The 26,402-nt window shown below is 43.4% G+C and overlaps 1 protein-coding gene and 1 pseudogene across 2 annotated transcripts in view; one reads left to right on the plus strand and one right to left on the minus strand.

Moving 5' to 3' along the window:
- Positions 1-26,402, minus strand: part of RELT (RELT TNF receptor) — a 53,990-nt gene that overhangs the window by 17,872 nt on the left and 9,716 nt on the right. Inside the window, exons 2-5 of one of the 2 annotated variants that reach the window (XM_031961460.1) lie at positions 4,634-4,823; positions 4,388-4,464; positions 1,485-1,595; positions 621-799 (exon numbers count right to left, since the gene is read on the minus strand). In XM_031961460.1, coding sequence (XP_031817320.1) covers positions 621-799; positions 1,485-1,595; positions 4,388-4,432 — 335 coding nt within the window. In that variant the 5' untranslated portion in view covers positions 4,433-4,464; positions 4,634-4,823. The remainder of the gene's footprint in view (positions 1-620; positions 800-1,484; positions 1,596-4,387; positions 4,465-4,633; positions 4,824-26,402) is intronic. The other variant, XM_031961461.1, reaches the window with a different exon arrangement.
- On the plus strand, positions 24,203-25,053 carry LOC100923859 (annotated as a pseudogene).

The raw sequence follows: 26,402 nt of genomic DNA on the forward strand, positions 1-26,402 counted from the left end.
TATATGAAACCCCCTAGAACCTTCCATTCTCACTCTGATTCCCAGAGATCTCAACCCCTGCCTCACAGGGTGCTTTGTCAAAATCAAAAATGGACCCATCTGTCTAGAGAGAGAGAGTTTCTGACGCTCTTGTTCCCTTCTTGGGTTGTCTGAGCTCCCCCTTACAGGGAAAGCTGTGGCCCTCACTTCAGTGAGACTCCAAGACAGCCTCAAATTCTCCATTCTGCCTCCAATCTTCTCTTCTTTCCCAGTGCCTAACAGAGATCTGAATGGAAGCTGATGACTCAGTCACTGAGATTTCTTTTTTTTTTCTGCAACCAATGAGTTTGAGAAACATGACCCATAGAATAATGAATGTCCAAGGAGCTTGGAAGGGAACTTGGAATACAGAATGTCAGGAGAGAATAGAAAGAGATCATTTAATCCAACCTTCTAATTTTACTGATAAGGAAACTGAGGCCGGGAGTAGGGAAGGGACTCTCCCAAAGTCACATAGAAAGTCTTCGCGGCAGAACCATGATTGAAGCCCAGATGTCCCAACTCCGGATTCAAGATTCTTTTCCCTTTCCAAAACAACAAATGACAACTCCCCTTGGGGGAAGGGCCGAGAAGATGCTCACCCTGAAATGCAGCCGCCACAGCGTGTATCGATGGTCGTGGTCCCCACCTGGGCCTCGACCCTCCTCAGCCGGGCACAGCCAGTGTGGGGCAGGCAGGGCTTTCGTCCCAGGCTGGTCGAAAAGGTGCCTGGCCTGCAGGCACGGCACATGGTCCCCAATCCCAGTCCCGAACCACATTCCTAGGTGAAGCAATCAATCCGTCTATTAGGTGCTTACTGTGTGCCAGGGAGTAAAGATGCAGGGACAAAAAGGAAAGAACTCCTTTGCCTAAGGAACCAACATTTGAATGAAGGATGCGGGTTGTACATTTACACATATACAAATAAATAGAAGGACATTTTAGGAAGTGGGCAATAGCAGCTGAGCACAATCAAGAGAAGCTTCAAGGGAGGTTTCCTGCTTGAGCCGAGAAAGGAAGGATGTCTGGGTCCTGTAGAGGCAAAACGTCTGAGCCATTTCACAACCCCAGAAAGCTACTTTTCCTCTATTCCTTCTCCCTTCTCCCTTTATGCGACAGCTCCCAAAAGGTTATCTTTCCCCGAAGCCATCTTGGATTAGTCTTGGCTATTTTTTAATCCTCCAGTACCTACATTGGTTGATATTTCTCTATCTCCACCCCCTTCCCTTCCTTCAACTAGGATAAGTTTTGTCCTTTATTCATGTGAATTATATGGGGCTCTGTCTCTTTTGCCTTAAGTTTCATAAGGAGTCAGGCCAGAGAGCCTGAGAACGAGTGCCAAATGTCCCCTTTCAGACCCACCCATCTTTATAGCTGCTCCTCTTCACAGTAGGGGTCCCTGAGGACAGGGTCATGCACGCTTTCTCCTTGGAGGAAGGTGCTCCTGGGGCCGGGCACGGGCTTACCTGATTGGGCTCCTCTCCCGGTGGGCACTCGGGGCACACAGCACAGTCGCCCGCCTTTGTCTGGTACTCGGAGTCCTGGCAGGACAGGGAGGACGAATGCCCGCTGAGGAGCTGAGAGAGAAGGGGTGAAGGAGAGGCTGGCACCAGCAGACACTGAGAAGGGAGCAGGCAGCGATCCAATGCCAAGCCTGCGCCCAGCGGGTGTTGCTGCCACATCTCCTCTGACCTCCCCCCAGAATCCTCTGTGCCAAGATGGAAGGGGAGTAGGTGAGGACTGATGCCATAGCACAGAAAATAGAATGCTAGATGGGTAGGAACCCAGGCTTTAAGTTCCAGCTCTGCCACCGACCTATTATCTTAAATTGGGCAAGTCTGTCCCTCTCTTTGGATCTGTTTCCTAATTTGTAAAATAAGAAGGTTCAACTAAGACTTGAAGAACCCCTCTTCCAGCTCATTCTCTTATAAGACCCTGCCCAGTTCTGATGTTCCATGTTCTAAGAACATTCCCAGCTCTGACGATCTGTTTTTTTTCCCCCTTAAAACAAAGGCATTTAATAAAATAACAAAACTTTCTGTCCATGTGACCCGGCGTAAATTTGGCATTCTATATTCTAAAGCTCCTTTTTAGTTCAGCAGTATGGTCTAAGGGGCCTACTAGCACAGTCAAGTCTATGACTCTTTAGGGGAAGAGATGGAGGAACTGGAATTCAGACCCTGGACTTCTGTGTTCCTTGGCCCACTGAGGCTTCCATCTCTTCCAGACAGAACTCTAGGACTTTCCTCACCTATACAGGATACCAAATGCTCATAAAGAAAATCCAAGAGAGATCCCACTCAATTTCTCTGGGCCCTGGGATAACACCCCACTTTTATAGGGTCTTCCTCCCGGTCAGAAGATTAGAAGAAAATCCCAGGAGACTGTAGTTCCCAACATTGGCCACTTCTCCACTGCCCACACTCAGCTTCAATAAAAGAAGTTAAACTGAGTGGGCTGGCCAATACCTGCCCATTCCATTGCCTTATGGGGGCCACCTTTTTAGAGGGCTCTTTAAGTCTATATTGTGAGGATAGGTGAGAAAAACAGGAAGTATGATTTGGACCTTAGTGTCTTGGATTCCAACTTAAGACCCTTTTCATACTGACAACTTAATACTTAGATTATTAAGGTATTAATACTTAATACAGCTCATCCCCAATCAATACATATATACTCTCCCCAATATCCTAAGCCTTTCCAGAATGACCTTTCCCACTCCTGTTTTGCTTTGCACGCCCCCAGCCAATGGAGATGCTATTTACTCTGTTATTAACTTGGACTTGTTCATCTATCCTGGTTGCAAAAAAAAAATATCCTGGCTATTTCTTCAGCGTGAATCTCATTTACCCTCCTCAGATCATGTAAACTCAGAAAACTCTCATAGGGGAAGCCAAAGCTAGGGAAGAAGAGAACCAAAGGTCCAGATACCCAGATCCAGGGAGAGCACCTAACTCCATGCCCATTCTATGTTTCTTAGACACACCATCCTTGGTTGTGGGAATGGGAAAAGGAGTAGAGCTTTCAAGAAGGACTGATCTACTGTGAGAGACTTCTCAACCTCCCCTCCTCATATTTCTCCCTTTCTCTCCTTTTTCTCTCAATCTCTCTTCTTTCTCTCTTTCGCCCTTCTTTTTTTATCTCCATCACTTTCTCTTTTTTTTCCATGTCTCTTTCCTTTTTTCTCTTATCTTTCAGTCTCTCTCTCCCTTCCCCCTTCTCTTTCCATCTTTCTCTTTTTCTTTTTTCTACATCTCTCTCTTCTATCGCTTCTTTCTCTTTTTTCTCATATTTATTTCAGTATTTTTTCAGTATTTCTTTCCCCCTTCTCTTTCCATCTCTTTTTTCCATGTCCTTCTCTTATCACTCTGTCCTCTTTTTCTTTCTTCATGTCTCCTCTCTTCCTCCTCTTTTCTCTCATCTCTTTTCCTTTTCCTGTGTCCTTTTTCTCTTCTTTTTTTCTCTCCTCATTTTTTTCTGTTTCTTCTCTTTGTTTCTCTGTCTCTGTTTCTCTCTCTCCCCCCGTCCCCCTCCTCTCTTTTCCATACGAGGTAAAAAGCCTTAGGCTGTGAATTAGAAGACCTGAGTTCTCTTTCAATCTCTTTCTTTTCCCTGGACCTAAATTTCCTCTATCATAAAATAGAAATATTGGTCTCTATTCATTAGCAGATAGCATTACAATAAGATCCTAAAGCTCACTATTTCTAAAATTCCATTCTTGACATCTCAATGTTCTAATCCAGACTTTTATCTCATCCTTCTTTCCTTGGTTTCTTCTGCCTTCCTCTCTCTTCATCCCATGTTTCTTCTCCTAATTTGTTCTGCTATATGGTGATCCCAGAGCCAGATGAAAAAATAGGCAATTATTCTCAGCACTGATCTTTCTTACCTCAGGACCAGGCTCACTTCTCACCCTCTCAGGACTGACTACCCCACTATACCTCTTTCTTACTAGCTCAGCCCAGCCCGCAGGAACCCTGATCCAACAGGGAGAGAAGCCCTAAGAAACTTATCTGTATCATCTCATTCATGTCTCTGCCTATCCTTGGAGCTGGCCTTAGGTCAGATGAAAGGTAGAATAAGCAATAGGTTACCATAGTCTGGGCACCCATCACCCACATGCAGGAGAGTGTCATCTATTTGTGATTCCTCAAAGTATTTACTCTCTCTGGCACAGTGTGGGTAGGAGGAGGGATGCAGAAAACTTCAGAGTGGAAGCTACTATTGTGGACAGATTCAGGGATCTGAGCAAGGCTAAGTGATCTGGGTCAGGGCCCAATCGCCTATGACCATCCCGGCCCAACACAAGGCCCACTAGATTCAGACAACATTCCCTTCTTGGGCCACAACTTCACCCATCCCAACTCACAGTGAGGAAGCAGGTGAGGGACCAGCACAGTCTCTGCCACTTCATTCTCAGGATACCCTGGGGCTGGGCCGGCTGACCTGAGAATAGAGGAGAGGAAGCTGGAAATCGGGGCCCACCAGCCTGCAGGTGCAAGCAAGGAAGAAAAAGCCCCACCTGTCCACCCAAGTAAGCAACCCAGCTTTACTATCTAACGGCTGTGACACTTTGGGAACTCTGTCTCTTCTTAGGAGCCCCTTTACTTCTCACCAGAAGATCTCTTAGGTCTCTCTCCAGCTGTAACAAGTTTGTTGAGAATATTCTTAGAGTCCTGGAGGCATCGGTGTGTTGGAGAGGCCAGTGGCCCTGGAGATCCGGGGTCAAGGCTGGACCCTTGTCACTCATTGGCTGTGGTACCCGAGGCACGAAACTTCCCCTTTCTGAGTTTTAGTTTGCCCTTCTGTCAAATGAGGGGGTGGAAACAGATCACAGGGTCAGAGTTAAAGGGACCTCAGAGGCTGTCTAGGCCAACCCCCTCATTTGACAGATAATAATAAGAACAACTAGCATTTATATTGCCCAGGAATTCTTAACTCTATTATTGGACCCTTTGGGCAGTCTGATGCAGCCTATGGATCCCTCTCAGGTTTTTCAATCCATAAAATAATCCACATAGAATTATGAAGGAAACTAATTATTTTGAAATAGTTATCACATGACTGTATAAATATGTATACATATATTGTATTTAACATGTATGGGACTACCTGTCATCTAGGGGAGAGGGTGGGGCAAAAGAAGGGAAAAGCTGGAACAGAAGGTTTTGTAAAGGTTAATGTTGAAAAATTACCCATGCAAATGTTTTGCCAATAAAAAAATATGATAAAATGAAAAAAAGAAATAGTTATCATAATATTAAAAACATATACATAATTTTAAAAACACACACAAGTTCACACATCTCAGATTGAGCCTGCAATATAACATTTTAAAATTTGCAAAATGATATGGCAAAGATTAAAAAGTGCTCTCTTTTTTGAGCTACCATCCTGGACAGCTAGGTGGAGCAGTGGATAGAATGACTCTCCTTCCTGGTATCATGAAAATCCCAGTTCCAAAGTGACCTCATTTACCAACTATGTGACCCTGGGCAACTAATCCCCTATGCCTCAGTTTCCTTATCTGTAAAATGAGCTGGAGAAGGAAATGTCAAGCCACTCTAAAAGTTTTGCCAAGAAAACCCCAAAAGGGGTCAGGAAGAGCTGGACAGGACTGACCAACAAGAGTTCCCGTGTCACCAGGACACCTAACTTGCTGAGTGCTTGGAACATGTCCTCCATCCTCTCGGGGCCTCTTTCTTCCTCCAAGGGATGACTCCCTATCCAGACCTCCTTTGTGCTATGAGCCCAGTTAATGGGAGGAGACAATGTCTGCTCCAAAGTGAGCAACCTTAGTAACAGGAAGGAGAGGGGTATAGGTGAAGATACACAGAGGAGGCTGGGAAGTAACAGACAAACTGATAACTCCATTGACCCATTATCCTGGCTGAGTCCCCAGCTACCCTCTGAACAGCTCCTGAGGCCTTGAAAATAGTTACATCTTTCAGGCCTACTACTGAATCAAAAGGTAATTTTGAGCAAATCTCAGTCCTCTTCTTTATTAAAAAAGCAGAAATTTGAACTATGTGACACCCAGAGTCCCTTCCAGCTCAGTATCTAGTTTGCTGTATGACTTCGGGAACATCACTCCCTCTTTCTGGGCCTTGGTTTCCCCTTTGCAAATAAGGGAAGTAGGGGCTAAATGTAGAACCATAGTAGAATGAAAGTGAACTTGGGAGTTAGTCCAGGTCCGATTCTCACTTCAGATGATTAATAACTGTGTGACCTTGGATAAGTGACTAATTCTCCATGGAACCTCATTTTCCTTATCTCTAAAATGACATCGTTGGACTCAAAGATCCCTACAGTCCTTCCGAACCCCAAATCTATGATTTTATAATAACTAGATAGAAGATATGGATAGAGCATTTATTAAGCCCTTACTGTACACCAAAAATTATAACTAGAAATTTTTTTATTTATGGTAAGAGACATGAAATACAAGGGGGAAGGGTCAAAACCCCAGGCCATCCCAAGATTGTGCACTGCTGTGGCAGCTTTGAGTGGGTGGATGAGGAGGTCAGGGGGGTATGGCTACACAGAGTGATACCTCAAGACTACTGTCGGGGAAACCATTGAAGGTCCAGGTCAGCTAGAAAGTTTACCTGGAGTACGGCAGACAGATTGTGGCAGAGAGGAAGCATACCATCTAGCTCTATCTAGTTATTCTTGCTAACTAAGTCCTAAGCTGCTGAGAAGTAGAATGCTGTTAATACTCTGCATTTCAGCACCCTAGAACAAAGCCCCAGTGGCTCTGCCCTAGTTACAGGCCTGACTAGATGGGCTCTGAAGTCTCTTCCAAATTTTACAAGCTCCATTCTCTGTCTCAGGCTCTAGGTGTCTCTGGATCTTTTATTCACTGAGGAAGAAGTCTTCTTGTTTATCTATGATTAGTTCACGCTGTCCTAGTTGTCTGACAGGCGGGCCCAGAGCTGGAGCTGGAGCTCCCAAGATAAGGGCAGAAGGGGACAGCAGCATGACAATGAAGCAGCCTGGATTGGCAGTCAGAAGACTTGGCTAGAGGCCTGGTTCTTATGTGACCTACACAGTACCCCCACCACTTCTCAGCAGGACACCTTCAATGACTTCTCTTCATCTCTCTGGGCCTCAGGACCCCAGCCTCAAACCCCAGAATTAGACTAGATCTCCCAGCTCCCTTCCAGGTCCCAGAGCTTATGCAGGTCACACTCTCCTCTTCTTCAAGCCTTGGGTCCATCCAGGGTCTCTCTCCTTACTGCCTCAGATGACCTCAAATCTCCTGTCCCCTCCCCTCCCCTTCCCCTCAACTCATATGAAGGGACCTCAGCTCTAGGGGCTGGAAAAACTGAGCCAGGAGGCAACTTGATCCTTCATTGTCCTAGCCAGGGCCCACAGCACCCCGGGCCTAGCCAGTGGTTCAGGTTACACCTTGTGGTAGAAGGGGAGGGAGAGCAGCCCAGTCCCCAGGGGGGTTTCCAGATGCCAGCTGAGGCCAGATTCTTCCATGTCCACTCCCTGCCTAAATCTGGGAGGCCGAAATAGAGGAGGCTGCCTCTACTCATGTCTCCAAACACAACAGGAAGGGCTGAGGTTAGACTCCAGAAGGACTCCAAGGGAGAAATGGTGGCTCCAAAGGCCACACAGACTATAAACAGACCTACTCACCTGGAGCCCTTTAATTAGGCTCTCAATATGTATTTATGACCACAGTCTGCCCCCCACTTATTACAGACTGCCCTTCCCTGACTATCCCAGCCCACACTTCCTGCTTAATGAAGCCTCACGTTCTATTCCTCCGGCCAAGATGGGACTTCTGTCCACGTCAAACACGGATGCTTTAATGGTTGTGCCTATAGCTGCTTGTGGCAGAGTCCTATACTTTACAGAAAGTCTGCTGGCTGGCTCACAAAACCTAAAATTGTTTGCAGAACCTGGAATCATTTGCAGAACCTAGCATTAAAGCCTATGGACTAAATATAAGACCTCGAGGCTAACACTCTTAGGAATGTGTATAAATACATACTATATATTGTATATAATATACTTATAAAATACATCTTTATGTATATTACTTCCCTACCACCACCACCCTTCTTCCAAAAAATGGAAGCTCCTTAAGGGAAAGAATAGTTTTTCAATTCTGACTTTGTATTCCCTGTGCTTAGTGCTGTGTCTGGGGACATAGCAGGTGCTTAATAAATGCTTATTGATTAATGGACTGAGGGGGTCACAGCTTTCCCTTAGTCTAGGGAGTCCCTATTAGAAAAGGTCATATATCTTTTAGGAGGGGATAGGAGTGCTGGTAGAAAAGATCCTGTGGATTAGAGTGTAAAGAGGTCTTGGGAATCATTTAGATCAGTCCTTATGTTTTCCAAAAGAGGGTTCAGACTCCCCAACAAGAAGGGACTTGCTCAGGTTCATATAGTAAGTAATCGGCAAAAGACTTGAACCCAAGTTTTCCCAGAGGTATCAAATTTGGGGCCTGCTAAACTCCCCAGCATAGCCAGAACCAAATTAAAATATAACTGGAAAATGTTAAAATAAAAATGCATAATATAATAACAAAATACAAAAAGAAAAATACACCACTGGTAATGTTAACTTGTGGTTTTTTTTTAATTAAAATGCCACCTGCAAGGATCAGTTTCTATTTGAAGTAGACTTGGGGGAGGGGGCAGGGATGCCTAGAACCATATCTAGAACACTGGACTCACATTTTAGAAAGGTCATTGACCAATGAAAGCAAGCCCTGAGGAGGGTGGCCAATGTGGGGTAGATATTAAAAGCCATGTCCTAATGAAGTTTATTTGGATAAATTGGGACACATCAGAGAGGGTTGGAAGCAATAGTGGTGGTTGTGGCACTTTATTCCAGAACATGGAAAACCATTCTAGGATTCATTGGTGGAAAAGTAAAATGGGCTATCTCATAAGGTAGTGAGCTTTTCAAGCAAAAGCTTAATGAACACTATAGAGATCAGAGGATCATAGACATTCTGAGGCTTTTTACAGATCAGAAGGCTTACTATAAATAAGGCTATTAATATTTGTTGACTTGAATTGAGCCCAGTGTTCATCTTCTTCCAATATGTCAACACAAGTGTTCCAGATTGCCCTGGACTTGGGGAGTAGGGAACCGTTTAAAATTCTAGTCTTAGGGTTTCCGCTGACTCATTTTGGAATCACAGGTAAGACTTCCTCTCTTGGCCTCCATTTCTACCTCTAAGAAATGAGAGGAATTACAGGATCACAATTCTAGAAGAGGAAGGGACCTCAGAGGTGATTCCAGTCCAACTAAAGTCATGTAGCTAATAAATAACAGACCTGTGATTCAAAATTAGGTTGGTTTGTCCCAAATTCTGCCCTTGTTAAATTGCCCCTAGAATTTCTGCTGCCTCAGAGGACCTGAAATTTAAATCCCAACTCTGTCACTAACTACCTGACCCTAGTCAAGTCCCTCCCTCTGTTTCCTCCCCTACAGAATGAGAACTTGGACACCAGATGGTGTCTCAGGTTCCTTCCAGCTCTGAGATTCTGGGACAGTTTACCTCTGCTCAGGGCAGCTCACGGGTTTCCAGAGTTAACTTGGCACCCTCTCTCCCCAACTCAAACTGACCTCTGTTCTAGGGACTGGGTGGGGATTGAAAACTTCTGAGAAAAGCAGGAGGAAGGAAATGGAGTGGGGGGAGGAACAGTTGGGCAGTTAGAGGCCCAGGTTTCACTCCCTCATTGGGTCAGAAGAGCAGTGACTTGTGTGGGGGAAGAGATGGGGCCCTAATCATTGAACATACTCATGTTCTGAAAGAAGCCAAAAGTCATGCTGATTACCCAAGGTTTAGGGTTATCTAGACCACTGTTCCCTCTCCCCTCAGCACCACATGGCAAGGAAACAAATCCTATCAGGTTCCTCTGAAGGGCCCAGTGACAGAGAGACCTGACAACATTCAGGGCTCTCCACAATCAAGGCCCATCCTAACTTTCCCACTTTCTCTCATGCCATTTATTCCTCTCCAAGAATTCTATAGTTCCACTAGACTAGACCATTCTAGGTCCTCCAAGCTTGCCCTACACATCCCTGCTTCCATGGTTTTGTTCTTGATGCCTGAATATCCTCTTTCCCCTTCACCTGAATTCTTAAAAATTTTTTTCCTTAAATATCATCTCCTCCAGGATTCTGTGATCTTCTGGGGGTACAGTGGATTTGAATTCAGAGAACTAGATTCAATGCTCCATTACTACTTAGTATATGTCTGAATAGAATCTGGACCTCAGTTTCCCCATCTGTAAATAAGAGGGTTGGATGAAATATCTACGGCCCTTGTCAGCTCATGACTTTCTGTGCTCTCTGTTCTAAGGTCTAAATCTAACTCTCTAAGTCTGTGACCTCACATAGCACTTTGCCAAACTACTATCATGTAACACTTATCATGTAACATTGTGGATTTCTGTTTTCTGGGTTGTTATCAAACTCCTGTAAGACTGGAAGCTCCTTGAAGGTAGGGACTATGTCATATTCAAACTTTGTATCTCCCCAGCCCAAGCATAAGACTATTAATAAATATTTGCTGAGTTGAATTGAGCCCCACATTTCATCTTCTGACGATTCAACAAGTGAGGCAACAAAATCCCAGACTCGTCGTAGTGATGGTGCTGGAGAGTCAGGAAATCAGGATTCTGGTCCTGGGTCTGACACTGATTCACTTTGGGACCAGGGGCAAGACCCTTCCTCTCCTGGCTTCCTTTTACACCTCTTAAGAAATGAGAGCAATTATAGGATCACGGATCTAGGACAGGAAGGGACACTATAGGTGACTTTAATCCAATTCCTTCATTTTGCAGAGGGGGAAACTGAGGCTCAAAGAAACTATGTAACTAGTTCAAGAGGTCCCTTCAAGAATGATTTTTAAAAAACCCGGAACACTTACATGAACTGATGCCAAGCACAGAGAGAAAAGAACCAGGAAAACATTGTATACAGAAATAGCAACATTATAAGGAGACTACAAGAGACTTGGCTACATTGTTCAACATAATAATAATCCCAGATAATTTCAAAGGCGCTCATGATGAAAATGCTATCCACCTCCACAGACAGAACTAAGGAACTCTGAGAGCAGGTTGGAGCACACTTTTTAAAACTTTTTCTTTTTCTGGGCGTGGTGGTGGTGGAGGGCAAGGTGGTTAACATGGAAATATTCTGCATGACTAACAAGTATAATGAGCCTCATATTGCTTGACATCTCAGTAGGTGGGGGAAAGGCTGGAGAGAAGACATTTGGATCTCAAAAACATTTTAAATGTTATAAATAAAACTGAATGAATGAATAAACAGATAAATATAGATGGATGGATGGATGGGTGGATGGATAGATGGATGGATAGATGGATGGATGGATGGATGGCAGAGATTCCTCCAGCTCTAAGGTTCTAGGAGTCCATGAGTTTGTAGTTGTTTCGGTCCATACAACAGGGCAGGAACATCTAGTCCAAGCCAATCACTTTGCAGAAGAAGAAACTGAGGCTGAAAGGGGAAGGAACTTGGCAAAGTTCACAGAGGAAGCCAGTAGGAGGAGTCAGGTCTAGAAAGAGGAAGCAGTTTGAGGACTCCATCCCCCTCCCTACTTCTGCTTTCTCAGCTTCCTGTATCTTCCATCATCAAGAAGGCACATGGGTGGCTTTTACCTTGTCCAGGAAACGAACAGCATTTGACTTTAGAGTCAAAGACTCCCCTATAAATCCTTCTAAAATCGAAATTGCTTCTTGTCCTTTCTACTTTGGGGACCACCCATTTCCCCATGACCATTACCTGCTCAGAACTTGTCACACCTTTCTTAGGCACTTGGGTAAGTCCTCATCCTGGCATTCAAGGCTCTTCAGTAAGGCTCCAGCCTCATCTTTCCTCAGACTTTATCCCTCCTGCCCTGCATCTAGGCAGGTTCTTTTCTCAGAGGGCTATTTTTCCTTTCTGTCCCAACATTAGCTGTGTTTAAATAAAAGGAGTTCTGGCTTTGAGACCAAGAGACATGGCTCTGCTGTTGAGCTTAAGCAGGTTACTTCTCTCTTCTTCCTTCTTTTGGGGCATCTGGGTAATGCAATGGGTAGAGCACGAAGTCAGAAAGCCCCAAGTTCAAATTCAACAACAAATCCTTTGTCATGTGAGTGTTGACAATTAACTTTTGTCTATCTTCATTTCCTCAACTGTACAAAAGGAACAATAGCATACGGACTCCAGGTTTCTTGGGAGAATCAAAATGATATAATATTTGTAAAAGCACTTACTATATGCAACTCCAAAACACACAGTAGATGCTTGTTCCCTCCTTTGAACATTTATTTCCCGATTTATAAAACAGGAGACAATAAGTCCTGGCTCTTCTCTCATAGGGTTATTGTGATTAAAAAAAAGAGGGGGGAAGATAAGAGATAGCTGCATGAATACTAGGATGTAGTTTTTAAGGCCAGTCTCTTCTGGGGAATATCTTCTCACAACAGCCCATAATAATCACTCCTCCCAGTTTGGCATAGTAATGGAAAGAACTTTGCTGAGTGATCTTTCTTCAGTGATCCTGGACAAGTATCTCTTTCTTTCTGGATCTCAATTCCATCCTCCACAAATCAATGTAGTTAGATGAGAAGACCCCTTTCCCAGCTCTGATGTCCTATGTTCCAGCATGCCTCTAAGATCTAATGTTCTATCATTATAGCTAACACTTTAGAGTATTAAGAGATCCAGACTCTTCAATTTGGACTATGCCAAAGGGCTATAAAACTGTTCATATCCTTTGAACCAGAAGTGTCTTTACTGAGTCTATCCAAAAGAGATCATAAAAGAGGGAAAGGACCCACATGTGCAGAAATGTTTGTGGCAGCCCTTTTTGTAGTAGCAAGGAACTGGAAACTGAGTGGCTGCCCATCAGTTGGGGAATGGCTGAATAAGTTATGGTATATGAATGTGGAAATATTATTGTTCTGTAACAAACAATCAGCAGAATGATTTCAGAGAGGCCTGGAGAGACTTAAATGAACTGATGTTAAGTGAAATGAGCAGAACCAGGAGATCATTGTACATGGCAACAACAAGATCATGCAATGATTAATTCTGATGGATGTGGCTTTTTTCAACAATGAGGTGATCAAAGCAATTCCAATAGACTTGTGATGGAAAATACCATCTGCATCCAGAGAGAACTATGGAGACTAAATGTGGATCAAAACATGCCTTTTCACCTTTTTGTTATTCTTTTCTTTCTTGTGGTTTTTCCCCTTCTGTCTTGATTTTTTCCCTCACAAATAACTATGGAAATATGTTCAAAATGACTGTACATGTATAACCTGTATCATCAGATGGTTTGCTGTCTTGAAAGGAGGAAGGGTAAAGGAGAAAGAGAAAAAATTTGGAGCTCAGAATCTTACAAAAATGAATGCTGGAAATTATCTTTTCATGTAATTGGAAAAATAAAATACTATTAAATTCGGGGGGGGGGGAAGAAAAGAAATCCAGCCTCTTTCCCATAAGCTCAGGCTAACATCATGAAGACAAAATTTGCTGTCAAGAATTGGGAGATCGCAGTTTGCATCCTAGCTTTATAATTTCATTGCTGTGTGACTGTGAAAGTCAGTTTCTCTATCTGGGCCTCAGTTAATTATTCTGTAAAATGGAAGCAGTCCCCATGCCATCTAGCTAGCTCATAGGACTGTTGAGTGAATATGGTTTGTAAACCTTAAAGCATCTGAGAAATGAGAGCAGCTGTTGCTTCTTTCTGACCCTTACTTTTCTCTTCTGTAAGATGGGAATGATCATGGCTGTACCACACACTTTAAAAAGATGGTAGCTAAGGGTCAAAGAAGATAAAGGAGACAGTGTTTTTTCACCTCTTCTAGAAAGGCTTCTCAGATAAGACTCCATTTGGAAGCCATTTGGTCCACCTTCATAGGACACAGGAAGGAACTTTCCTAAAGTCTCCCACTCAAGTAAACATTTCATCTGAGGTTATTTTCAAAGGAGCCTCTTCAGGCCCAGAGCAATCTTCAAACAGTCACAAAAGCACCCCAGCCTCAGGACAATGCTGTCCCAAGAATATACAGTGGGGGGCTGCTGCTAAGAGCTTTGGGACTTTAGGATACACCCTCCCCTTCCCGATACCTTAGGGAGTTTTCAGAGCCAGGAAGCTGACATCCTCGGGAAACTGGGGAAATTCCAGAGGACACAAGGGAAATAACCCAACAGAGTAGCAGGTGGGAGATGGGAATGAGAGAGCTTCATAAAACCCACAACAGGCATAGTAACCAGAGACCTCAGTGTCCAAACCACAAAATGTCAGAGCTGGCACAGACCTGAGAGCATCAAATTAAGAACATCAGCTGGAGAAAATGGAACATTGGAGCTGGAAGAGAGATTACAGTCTAAAAGTAAATTAGGATCAGAGCTGAAATGGCCCACCTTTGTTGTTCAATCTTTTCAGTCATGTCCCATGACTCCATTTAGGACTTTCTTGGCAGAGATACTGGAGTGGTTTGTCATTTTCTCCAATTCATTTTACAGATAAGGAAACTGAGACAACAGGGTTAAGTGACTTGTCTAGGGTCACAATCTAGTATGTGTCTAAAGTCAGATTTGCACTCATGACGATGAGCCTTCCTAACTTCAAGCCAAAAGGGCCACTTCAGTCCTCATCAAATCAATTCCAGAAGAAATGGACTCAGGGATTTTCAAGTGACTTGTCCAAGTTCACAAGGATAGTTATCAGAGGCATGATTTGAACCAGCTTTTCCGATTTCCCTCCAGAGTTTGTGCTTTTTCTCCTGCACTCCATAACAAGTTGGGCTTTCTTGGCAGAGATACTGGAGTCTGTGGGAGAACTGAGTCCCAGGGAGGTATATTATATCCCCAAGATCACACAGCTAGTCAGTGAGAATCTCTTCCTCAGAGGTTAACAACCACAGATTCATGAACTTGGAAGTGTGTGAGTACATGCGCATTTGCGTTTATGTGTGTGTATATAGGTTCGAGTGCATTTTAATATTATGACAACTACTCTTCAATATAATTGGTTTCCTTGTCAATCTTGTGTATTTTATTTTATTTTAGGCATTTAACAACATTATTATGAAAAAGAACTCAATAAGCTTCACTAAACTCTTATCAAAAGGGTTCATGACACAAGGAAAGTTAAACCTCCAACTCTAATTGCAAAACCCAGATATGACCACCCCCCAGGGTATTCTTGTCCTGTGTGTGTATAGATATGTATATACATAAACACACATACACAGACTCGGGGCACACAGACACACATCCCCCCTGCTGTCTCAAAAGAGAAGTCTTTAGTATCTGGGTTCCCTCCTTCACTTCCTACCCTTTGTCTTTCTTTAAGGCCCTCCCCCTTGTTTCCCCTGTCTACACAGCCCACAGTATAGCAAGCAGACAGGCTTTGTGCCCACAGAACCCCATTCCCAATGGCTATTAGTATTTTTTTAAGGGATAAGGGTATAGCAGAACTGCATGACCTGCTTCTGAAAATACAATTAAGAGCTTTTTAAGTCTATTCTGGCCTTGTAAACACACACACAGAAAGAGAGAGAGAGAGAGAGAGAGAGAGAGAGAGAGAGAGAGAGAGAGAGAGAGAGAGAGAAACTGGGAATTAGGGGAGGAATTACAGTGCCCTTGATTACAGGTTGTCCATGATGTTCTGATCTTATGTCTGTTTCTCCTGTGCATCTTCCCCAATCTCAGACCAGGGACTGGCTAAAGGCAGTGACCATTTGTTCCCCTCGCTATGGTGTCCCTGAAGTCTAGGGGGCTCCATCTTCCCCTTAAGCAGAGATGCTCCCGAGGAAGACATCAAGTGTACAAACCTAGTGAGGAACTAAGTAGGGAAAAATGATCCTTCGCTTGGGGGCAAAAGAGGTATTTGGAAGCCTTCTAATGGTTAATTTTGAGAACTGGCAGCCAGATGAAATTCCTCCTATTCCCCTCCCCTTTTTTTTAGAGTCAGCTAGATGGGGCAGTGGATAGACATTTGGACCTCGAACCAGGAAGACCTGAGTTCAAAAATCCAGCCCCAGACACTTACATCCATGTGAGTCTAGACAAGTCACTTAACTCATTTGCCCCAATTTTCTCAACTGTAAAATGAGGATAATAGCATCAACTTTGGAGGCTTGTTATAAGGATCAAATAAGATAATATCTGTAAAGTGCTTATTGCACTTTGTGCAAAGTGGTATTATTGTTGGAATTATTTTTATTTATTATTTTCTTCAGTCCCTTATTCTGCCCCAGAAGAGCCACAAGATACCTGAGAAGGCAGATGATTAGAAAAAAAAAAAGATCCCATAGTAGAAAGCAAAGTGACCTCAGAAAACTGACATCAATGAGGGGGTTGCAGAGGGGACAACCTAAGACTGGAAGTCAGAGAGGACAGGCTCAATCTGTTGTTCCCTCCTAGTGAAACCTTATTTTCCCACCTAGACCCAAATAAAAGCAGGGGAAGCCCCAAGCCCCTCCAGAATACTGGAGAATAAAAGACATAGGACAATCAGTCAGTGAGTCACTGAGAGTCCATTAAAACTCTTGTGTTAAGCTTTGGAGAGGAAAAGTAAAAATAGTCTCCACCCTCAAGGAGAATATACTCTAGGGTAGCATCCATAAACTCCCAGTGAAGAAAGAGGATCCTAAATTAAATTAAATCTAGTCAAATTAATTAGATCCAATTAAATACGGGATTAGAAAAAATAAATTAAAAAAATCTGGATTAGAGTTCACCATACATCATCCAAGATGGACAAGATCTTCTGAAGTCATCCCAGTCATCCCCTTGCCTCTGGGCAGGGTGCATTTTGGTCTTAAGGAAGCAGACTGTCTGGGATTCTAGTCTGGGCACACCTATGTAGGCAGTTCAGGTAGCCTTGGAGATGAAAAGGTCTGTAGGGATCAGGAAAAAGAGGCAGGCAGGGCCAAGTGATAATTGGCCCTTTCGAGGTAGAAAAAGAGAAGACTGGAGGTTCATAAATGAACCCTCTGCAGCCCATCTTAGCCCACCCACACTCTTCTACCGAAGCACTTTCTTTGGCTGAGCCCTGTAATTGGTGCCGGGGCTCTACGGCACCCATCCTCCTCTCCTCAAGGCAGCTCTCAGATCTCAGCCCTCATTGTCCTCAGGGAGCCCCCACGTCCAGAGGACCCCCACTCCAGAGGGAGATGTGACACACAAAGCTACCAGTCACAGCATATAATGAGGATGGGGGTGGGAAGGGAGAAGAGAGAGGGAGAACAGTGGCCTCAGATCATGGAAGCTAAGACAAAGTCCTTCTTCACAAAAGTAACTGAGCTCAGCAGCGAATAGACTACCTTCTCTTCCAGTCCCTTCCTCCAAGCTGACTGCCAGGATGTCAGGGAAGGAAGATGGCAGAATCAAGAAAGCAAGAACACACTGAAACTCTGCTCTCTACCTAACAAGCCCAGCCCGAGTATTGCCTCCCGAGGCCCAGATCTCCCCATCCTCTGGGTAGCAGTTACTTCTCTGCCTTGTTCCACAGGACATTAAACAAGGGAACTAATAAGGAAGACCAGTATTCAAATAACACCTTTGACATTTGGTTTTTGTGTGACATTAAGAGAGACATCTTCTCTGAGAGTTTCCTCATGGGGGACAATAATACTGATACTGACTGATTCCTAAAATTTATAGGGAAAGAAAGTATTTCGTAAACCTTAGAGGTCTCTTTCTCTCTCTCTCTCTCCATTGACAGAAAACACATAATTGACGACCTTAATAATCATTTTCGGACTTGCCCTCAAAGAGAGGGCAGGAAGGCTCTGTAAGCTAGGTTTAAGCAAGGAGACCCCAGGCTTATCATAATTGCTCCCATTTCTATACAGTCTTAATTAGAACATTTTCAAAGGATTTTCCTCAGATCACTCCTGGGAGGGAGATGGTATAATGACTACTAGTGTCATTTTACAGGTGGGGAAACTCAGGCTCAGAAACAATAACTGACCCTTCTAGGGTCACATAGCTAGTAAAAGGCAGAACCAGGATCCACAGCAAAGAAGGGAAGGATCTGCAGATTTGCCTATGTGGGCAACTCCAAGTAATGCAGACTTCAGCCCTTCTAGGACCAAGCAGACAAAATTATGACCTAACCAGTGTCACACAGCTAAGTATCTATCAGAGGCAGGATTTGAAGAAGCTAGATCAGGGGTCCTCAAACTACGCCCCCGGGCCAGACGAGGCAGCTGAGGATGTTTATCCCCCTCACCCAGGGCTATGAAGTTTCTTTATTTAAAGGCCCACAAAACAAAGTTTGTTTTTGTTTTGTTTTCTTTTGTTTTTTACTATAGTCCGGCCCTCCAACAGTCTGAGGGACAGTGAACTGGCCCCCTATTTAAATAGTTTGTGGACCCCTGAGCTACATCTTTCCTAGCTCCCCAAACCAGATGCACCTCATTACATTACCAATCAAGCAATATTTATTAAATGCCTTCCATGCAACAGGCACTGTACTAAGTACTGGGGATACAAAAAGAAACAAAAAGAAGCAAAAATCAGTCCCTCCACCTTGAAGAAGCTCACAATCTAATGAGGGAGACATGCAAACAAGTAGATACGCAGCAAGCTTATACACTGAATAAATAGGAAATAATTAAGAGAGAAGGCACCTGAATTAAGAATTAAATTTAAGTCAAACCTCTGTGAGCTTATAATGGGAGAGGGCAAGATGAATTGAGAAGTCTTTTGTTAAGTTACCATTACCCTCCCCTAGGTTTCTTCAAATATTACCTGTCTTCCAAGGTCCTAGTTAAGGGCTGCCTCTTCCAAGAAGCCCTCCAGGTAGTTACTCCAGCAACAGATGGTGTCTACCTTCCCTTCTCTGAATTTCTACAGCCCCGACTGTCTGAATCCCAGAAAAGTCTAGTCTGCCTTAATCACACAGCAGTCTTTGTGGCTGGTTAACTCTTATTTGCACTCACTGAGTCTTTCTTGCTTCCAGGTCTCAGATAGGTCATGGCAATTAACATGAGCTCATCTGCCTTTTAGGACCGATTCGGCAGTCAATGTGCACAGGATTCTTCGGGTCCTACTTTCTCCACCCTACATCATTCTAAATAAGTCTTCCCATGCTTCTCACGACACACTAATATTCTAGGGCATTCATGCGCTGCTTTGCTCTATCACCTTCATTTTTAAAAGAAAGTGAGTTGATTGCCTAGGGACAGCTAGGAAATTGCAGATCCAGAATTGACTTCGGGCTTCTGGGCTCCAAGTCAAGGAGTCTTATCCACGTCATTCTGTTTATACTGACCTTCCTCCAAAAGCACCGACTGCTCTTGAAGCACTGGGCTCTGAGAGATGAGCTTTTGCCTTATCTTCCCTGGAATGAGATCCATGTTGCCTCCTATGTTCTACCCTAGCCCCTCTATCTAGTGCCCTTTGGTGGGGTACCTCACCCCAATATTCCCTTGTCCTTCACAGCAAAGTCAGTCTTGCCTGTATTTGTACTCCCAGCCCTTAGCACCATGTCTGACACAAAATAAGCACTTGATAAATGCACTTCAATTTTAAATCAATTTCCCTACCTTTAAAAGGAAAGATTGTATTAAAATATACATGAGCAGCACTTTTGTGGGGTAACATGTAACTGGAAACAAAATAGGTACCCGTGTATCTTTATCTATCACTACTGTAACATGTAGCCTGTTTCTCCCTATCTGGTTCTTGGAGGATAGAGAACTAAATCTCTAGTCTTTCTTCTCTTACCAGCCATGGAACCATGACCAATAAGTCTCTGTGACAGAAGAGACCTGGGTCCTACTCTCTGATAGATTTATATGTGACTTTAGTCAAGTTCCCCTCCATGTGAAATGAAATGGTTGGTGGGCCTCAGTTTCCCCACTTTGTGAAATAAAGGAATTGAACTTTAGTTCAATCCCTTAAGGCACCTCATGATTCGAGCATTCTATGACTAGCTCTGTTCCTGCTGACTTTTCTCTTTCAGCACTTGTAGGCTCCGCTGACATCATTCGATGAGGCAAGCCCAGGGCTATGGATAGAAGTTCAGAGGCCATCAGCCCCCATTCAAATTTTCTGCCCACCCAGCTCCGTCATGTCAGACACCATTTCTCTCCAGCCTGTCTGTCCTTCATCCCACCTTACCTACTAATTGGCACCTTCTTTAAACCTGCTTATTTATAGACATTCTGGGTAGGCTTTGGGAAGGCAGGCTTTAGGGGATGCTAAGCAAGGAGTCTGGGCAGGGGGAGTAGAACATTCTGAGTCTCTGGCTGCTTCCCCTCCAGGTCACAGTCCAGCTACTCGAGAAGATGCTATCAACAGGAGAAGTTCAATATGGGATAAATAGCCCTGGGACGAGTGCCAGGAGTCAAGGGTAGAAGCTGTGACTCTTGACACTGATGGTTGAGTGACCTTCAGTGGCAAGTCCCTTTCCTTCTCTGAATTTCAATTTCTCCACCATTAAAAGGAAGGATCGGATCAAAATATGCAGGAGCTGCACTTTGTGGGGTAACAAATAACTGAAAACAAAATGGGTGCCCATCGATTGCGGAGTGGCTGGCCAAACTGTGGGAAATAATTGTGGCAAGTAATGGAAGAATGTTGCACATTAAGAAATGGTAACTATAAGGAATTCAAAGAAGCATTAGAAAGCTTGTACAAACTGATGTAGCAAAATGAGCAGAACCAGAAGAGTGACTGATACAAAGGCTACAGTGATATAAATGAAAAATAGAAACCCAAAACAAAATGAAGCCCAAAGTCAAATCATATCATTTATTGTAGTTTAGTTGGTTAATTGTAGCCAACTCTTTGGGATCTCATTTGGGGTTTTCTTGGCAAAGACACTGCAATGGTTTGCCATTTCCTTACAGATAAGCAAACTGAGGCAAACAGCATAAAGTGACTTGCCCAGCGTCACATAGCTAGTAAGTCTCTGAGGTCAGATTTCAATTAGAAAAGATGAGTTTCCCTGACTCCAGGTCCACCGTTCTATCCGCTGAACCACCTAACTGCCCCAAGTCAATAAAAGTGACTTTACTAAGTGCTAAGGAGAGAGGGGACTGTGGGTTCATAATGCTGTATAGCATGGTCCAATATCCACTCATCATTTCATTTGGATTTGGGTTTTCTGGAGGGGCTGAAGGGGGAGTTAAAAGAGAGAACTCTATGGCATGGGAGAAGTATGTCTTTAGAGAACAATAATATAAAAAGCTTTTTATCCAATCAAGCTTTTCCCAAAAAAGGATAGTGCTTTAAGGCTGCTATTCACAATTGTCTTGAGAGCAAGTATTATTTTCTCCATTTTACTGATATGGAAACTGAGAAGATCTTGTGAAAAGAACACATTTGGCCAAGTTCATTCATCTATTAAATGCCAAAACTGAAACTCGGGCCTTCTTTCAGTTTCCTTTTGGAGGCCTTTACCAGCTCCAATTAGGGATGTGATCAATCAGTGGAGAAGTTTTTGCATCTCATTTTGACATTTATGAGGTTAACTCTGTGTCTGGCACATAGTAGGCACTTAATAGAAATTGTTCATAGACTGAATGACTGACTCAAATCGCCTTTCTTAGGCCTTAGCTCTTAATCCATCAACCAATGAATAATTATTTTTGTAAATGCCTACTGTATGTGAGGTAATAGAGATACAAAAGCAAAAATAAATCATTTCCTGCCCTCAAGAAGTTTAAATTCTGAAGAAGATGACAAAAGGATGAATAGAGATCAAATACAATTTTGAAATGGAAGGCACTAGCAGCTGGAGAGGAAAAGCCTCTTGGAAAAGATGATGGCGTGTGAGGGGAGTCTTTAAGGAATCCAGGATCCAAGGGACAGAGAACATGGTAAGATCGGTTGCCAAACATGGAGGACAGCCAGTAAGGAGAAAGATGGGAGATGTATCATTATGCCCGAGGAGTAACAAGTTGGCCAGTAGGCTAAATGAGGATGTGGAGGAGAATCATTGTAAGGGTAGGAAGGGGTCAAATTGTAAAAAGCTTTAAATGCCAAATAGACATAAAGACAATAGGTTTTTATTTTGAGCTTCTAGCTAATGGGCTGGTTTCCCTCATCCCTTCTTGTGTTACTTTTTGCCTCGGAACTTTTTATCTAATGATCTAGAGACATTATATTGGCCTTCCTGACAATGATCTCCTACTGATGAAACCTTCCAGAAACCTTAAGGTCATAACATCTAGGGCTGCACAGTCCTGAGTTCTAACTTTTCCTTATCTTGAAAAGGGATCAGTCTACCATACCATTTCTAGCATCCTTCTATGCATTGTTTTCCATCATTAGAATTTAAGTTTCTTGAAGAAAAAAACTATTTTACTTTAATGCTTAATACAGTGACTGGCATTTTCAGTTCATTTTTCAGTTGTGTCTAACTCTTGTTGACTCCTTTTAGAGTTTTCTTGGAAAAGGTATGAAAGTTTACCATTTCCTTTAATTCACTTTACAGATGAAGAAACTGAGGCAAATGGGATAAGTGACTTGTCTGGGCTATATTTGGACATATATTTCACAGCTAGTAAATGCCTAAGGCTATATTTGAACTCAGGATGATTTTTCTTGACTCCAGGCCCAGCAAGCTATCCACTGAGCAATCTAGCTGCCCATGGCTTATAATAAATGCTCTAACCTATTTTTAGTTGAACCCCTCAATTTTAAAGGGGCAGGTAAGATTAAGTGATAAATTATCTGCTCATACTTAACATAAGATAGTAAATGGAAGTTGAGTCACACCATACATATCTTCCTCAGAGATATAGGCAAGACTCCTTGGGCTAGCATTCAAAGCCCTTTTTTGTCTGACCTCAGTCTCCATAAGTGAGCTTGGTCCAAACCTCAAATGTCTTTAAGTCTTTAACCCCTTCATCAAGTTGTAATGAAGTGAAACAGTCTCATTCCCTTATTTTTACAGAGGAGAAAATAGGCCTCCAAAGGAGGAGTTTGCCTTAGATCCAATAAATAAATATGGAACTAGAACTTAACCAGACTCCCTCCCCCCCCCCAAGCTCTGATCTCCTGATTCCCCTTTCTCTATTTGGGTAAATCAAGGCCTGATTTCTATTGCAAGGCCTCCTCCAATTGAATAAACCTTTATCAAGCATAAGGCACTGGGCTAAGTTCCTGGGAATACAATTAATAAAAAGAAAGTGCTTGCTCTTAACAGTTTACAGTGTTAAAGGGGGAAACAACATACAAAAGGCAGCAAGAAAGGGGGGAATGGGACAGAATACTAGGGGTTACATTTTATTCCATGAAGTTGAAACCAGGCATAGTAGCAGATGAAAAATGAAGTAAATAAAGTCCAGTTTCCTCCCTGTATAAAGAAGGCATGGAGGGAAAAGTTTGGTCAGCCCCCTAATCAGAGGGCAGGTAAGGGAGGTTGCGTTAATAGCATGGGGGCGAGTTTAGGAATGATTTGCTTATCATGAGAGGGGCATCTTGTAGAGTTGAAACCAGAAACAGCAGCAGATGCACAATGGAGACTATTCTCCTGCTAGTCTTCCCATAGAAAGTACTGTATAAATCCCATCTTTGCCTTTTCTTAACTCCCAAAGTAAGGTAAGTGAACTAAATGATTTGGCAATTGAATCTTTACCTCCCCTCCCTAGTTCATCTTATCTATCCAGCTGACCTAGGAGCTCTTCAAGGACAAGGAGAGCAAGGGGTTTCTTTTCCAGGAAATACTGTGGAAGAAAGAAATCTGGGCCTGATTGTCTGAAAACATATTTCTGCTACTACAATATCTGCATGAAAGGGGATAACCTCAATTGGGGAATGGCTAAACAAATACAATGGGCTATTGATGATAAATGTGGTGGATATCAATCTTATGGGAAGATTTTCATGAACTGATGCAGAATCAGGTGAGCAGAGTTAAAGAAACCATATACATGAAGACTACAACAGAAATTGAAAGAACAAGCATGGCTCCAAAGAAGAAATATGATAAGACACCCCCCCCCCATTCCTTTGTAGAGGTGGCAGGTCCATGGGTGTGGAATATTGCCTACATTTTCAGTTTTTTTGGTTTTGCTCATTCTTTGCTTGCTCTTTGTTTTTTTCTTTTAAAAAATATACTTTGAGTTCTCATATCTTTCCCCAAGCTCAGTGCCACTGTATCAGCATTCCTGAGATCAAACCAGAAGCCAATGGAAATGGCCACATCGGTCACTTGGTGACCAGGACTGCATTCATGTCAAGTGGAGTGAATGTTGTGGCCATCAAAAACCCCTTCCTTGACTTCAACTACATGGTTTATACCTTTTAATATGATTCTACCATGACACATTCAAGAGCCCTGTCAAAGCTGAGAATGGAAAGCTGGTAATCAATGCAAAAGCCATTACTGTCTTTCAGGAATGTGATCCCATCAACATGAAATGGGGAGATGCTGAAATTGAGTTGTAGCATCTGCTGGTGTCACAGTCACCATGGAAAAGGCTGGGGCCTCACCTGAAAGGTGAAGCCAAATGTGTCATTATCTCTGCCCTATCTGCTGACGGTCATAGGTTTATGATGGGAGTGAACCATTAGAAATAATCTCCTTAAGATGATCAGTAATGTCTCCTGTACTGTCAACTGGTTGGACAACTCGGGCATTGTGGAAGGACTCTTGGCCAAGATCCATGTCAATACTGATACCCAAAAGGCAGTCATTGGCCCCTCTGGCAAGCTGTGGCACGATGGGTGGGTATGATGCTGCTCTAAACATCATCCTCGCTTCCACTGGTGTTGCTAAAGTTATGGGCGAGGTCATCCCTGAGCAGAATGGCTTTCGGTGTTCCTGCTCCCAGTGAATGTATTGTGGATCTGACACATGACCTTGATGATATCAAGAAAAATTGTATTCCCTCCCTCAGAGGATGGGTGTTATGAAGGAAGAGTTGTTAAAGTGCCATGGAAAAATGAACTGTTAGTCCTTTGAGGTGATAGAACACTAGACCTGGAATGGGGATGTATGGATTCAAGTAGTGACATGAATGGTCTTGGGTTTTAAAGATCACTTTACTTTTCTAAACCTCAATTTTCTCATCTATAAAATGGGAATAATAACATCTGCATCAGCTACTTCACAGGATTGGCTGAATCAAAACTGGAGCTAGTATGAGGTATAAAATTTGAACCCAAGTCCTTGTGCTCCAAAATCAGTGCTCTTTCTAGTATAAGGTGCCACACTTCAAGCTTCTCAGTAGGATATAAGCCCCTTAAGACAAAGGTCAATGGGAATAATAATGACACTTGCATCACCTAAGTCACAGGGTTGGTAGAATCAGAACTAGAGCCAGTATGAGGCACAAAATTTGAACCGAAGTCCTTAAGCTCCTCAGTAGAATATAAGCCCCTTAAGACAAGTGTCGATTCAGTCTAATATTGTCCATGCCCAGCCCACTACTGGCATATGGTAGGTACTTAATAAAGGCTTCTTGAATAGTTGTGAGGAAAAGAGCTTTAGCAGTTTTAAAGGGCTCTGCAAATGGGAGCTATAATTATTATATTTTGATGACCTGAACTGAACATGGTATAAGGAAAGGTACTGAGAGAAGGAGGATGATTTACATGGCAGTCATTTACCCAAGATGGAGGAGAGGGGAGACCTTTTTCTACTCCTAGACTCTCTTGGAAGGTGTTCAGGACAACACCCAGCACAGATGTGTGCCCATGTGTGAGCTTTAGTAAATGTTTGTTGAATGGGTAGACATTAAAATGAATAAAGAAACGAGGGGAGGCTGCCATCCTCACTTTTGCCCTTCTTCCTCCTTCCTCTGCTCTTATTTGTAAATGCACATACCTAATATCCCTTTCTCCTTTTCCTTCGGCATCAGGGATAAACCACAAAACTCATAGAGACACCCAGGAGGGGCAGATGTACCATGGGCTGTGTTCTCAGTCAATATTGACCTTATTTCTAAGTATAGCTCCGTGTGTGTGTGTGTGTGTGTGTAATTGGAGCGCTAGTGAGGGAGTGGATGTCTCAATCAGAGATCACTGGGAATCAGTCCATTGGAAAGACATGGAACAAGGTGGTATAGAAGTTGCAGAAAAGCCTAGGGTGATGCGATAGGTGGGAGGAAAAAACAGAGCAGGTCTCTGATTCCCCGCTGTAGGACCTTAGGTAAGCACCATCAGGGCCTTTGCATCTCCCCACCCAAGGGAACAGTTCAAGGAAGGTAAGTCCTATTTACCTTCAAGGACAGAGCCAATGAGCAGCAGGTCTTGTGTATTCAGCTCCTGCTCTCTGGGGAACCTTGGCACCCAGTAACTCCTGGAGCTGGCCAGATGGTCCCTCCTAGGCCATGGTGTTCCCTACCACATCTAGGCAGGTGCTAAACATGCTGCTGGGGTGAAAAAAAGTCCTGGGCAGGAAGTCAAGAAGCCTG

Source organism: Sarcophilus harrisii, chromosome 3 (assembly GCF_902635505.1).
Source record: "Sarcophilus harrisii chromosome 3, mSarHar1.11, whole genome shotgun sequence".
NCBI lineage: Eukaryota > Metazoa > Chordata > Mammalia > Dasyuromorphia > Dasyuridae > Sarcophilus > Sarcophilus harrisii.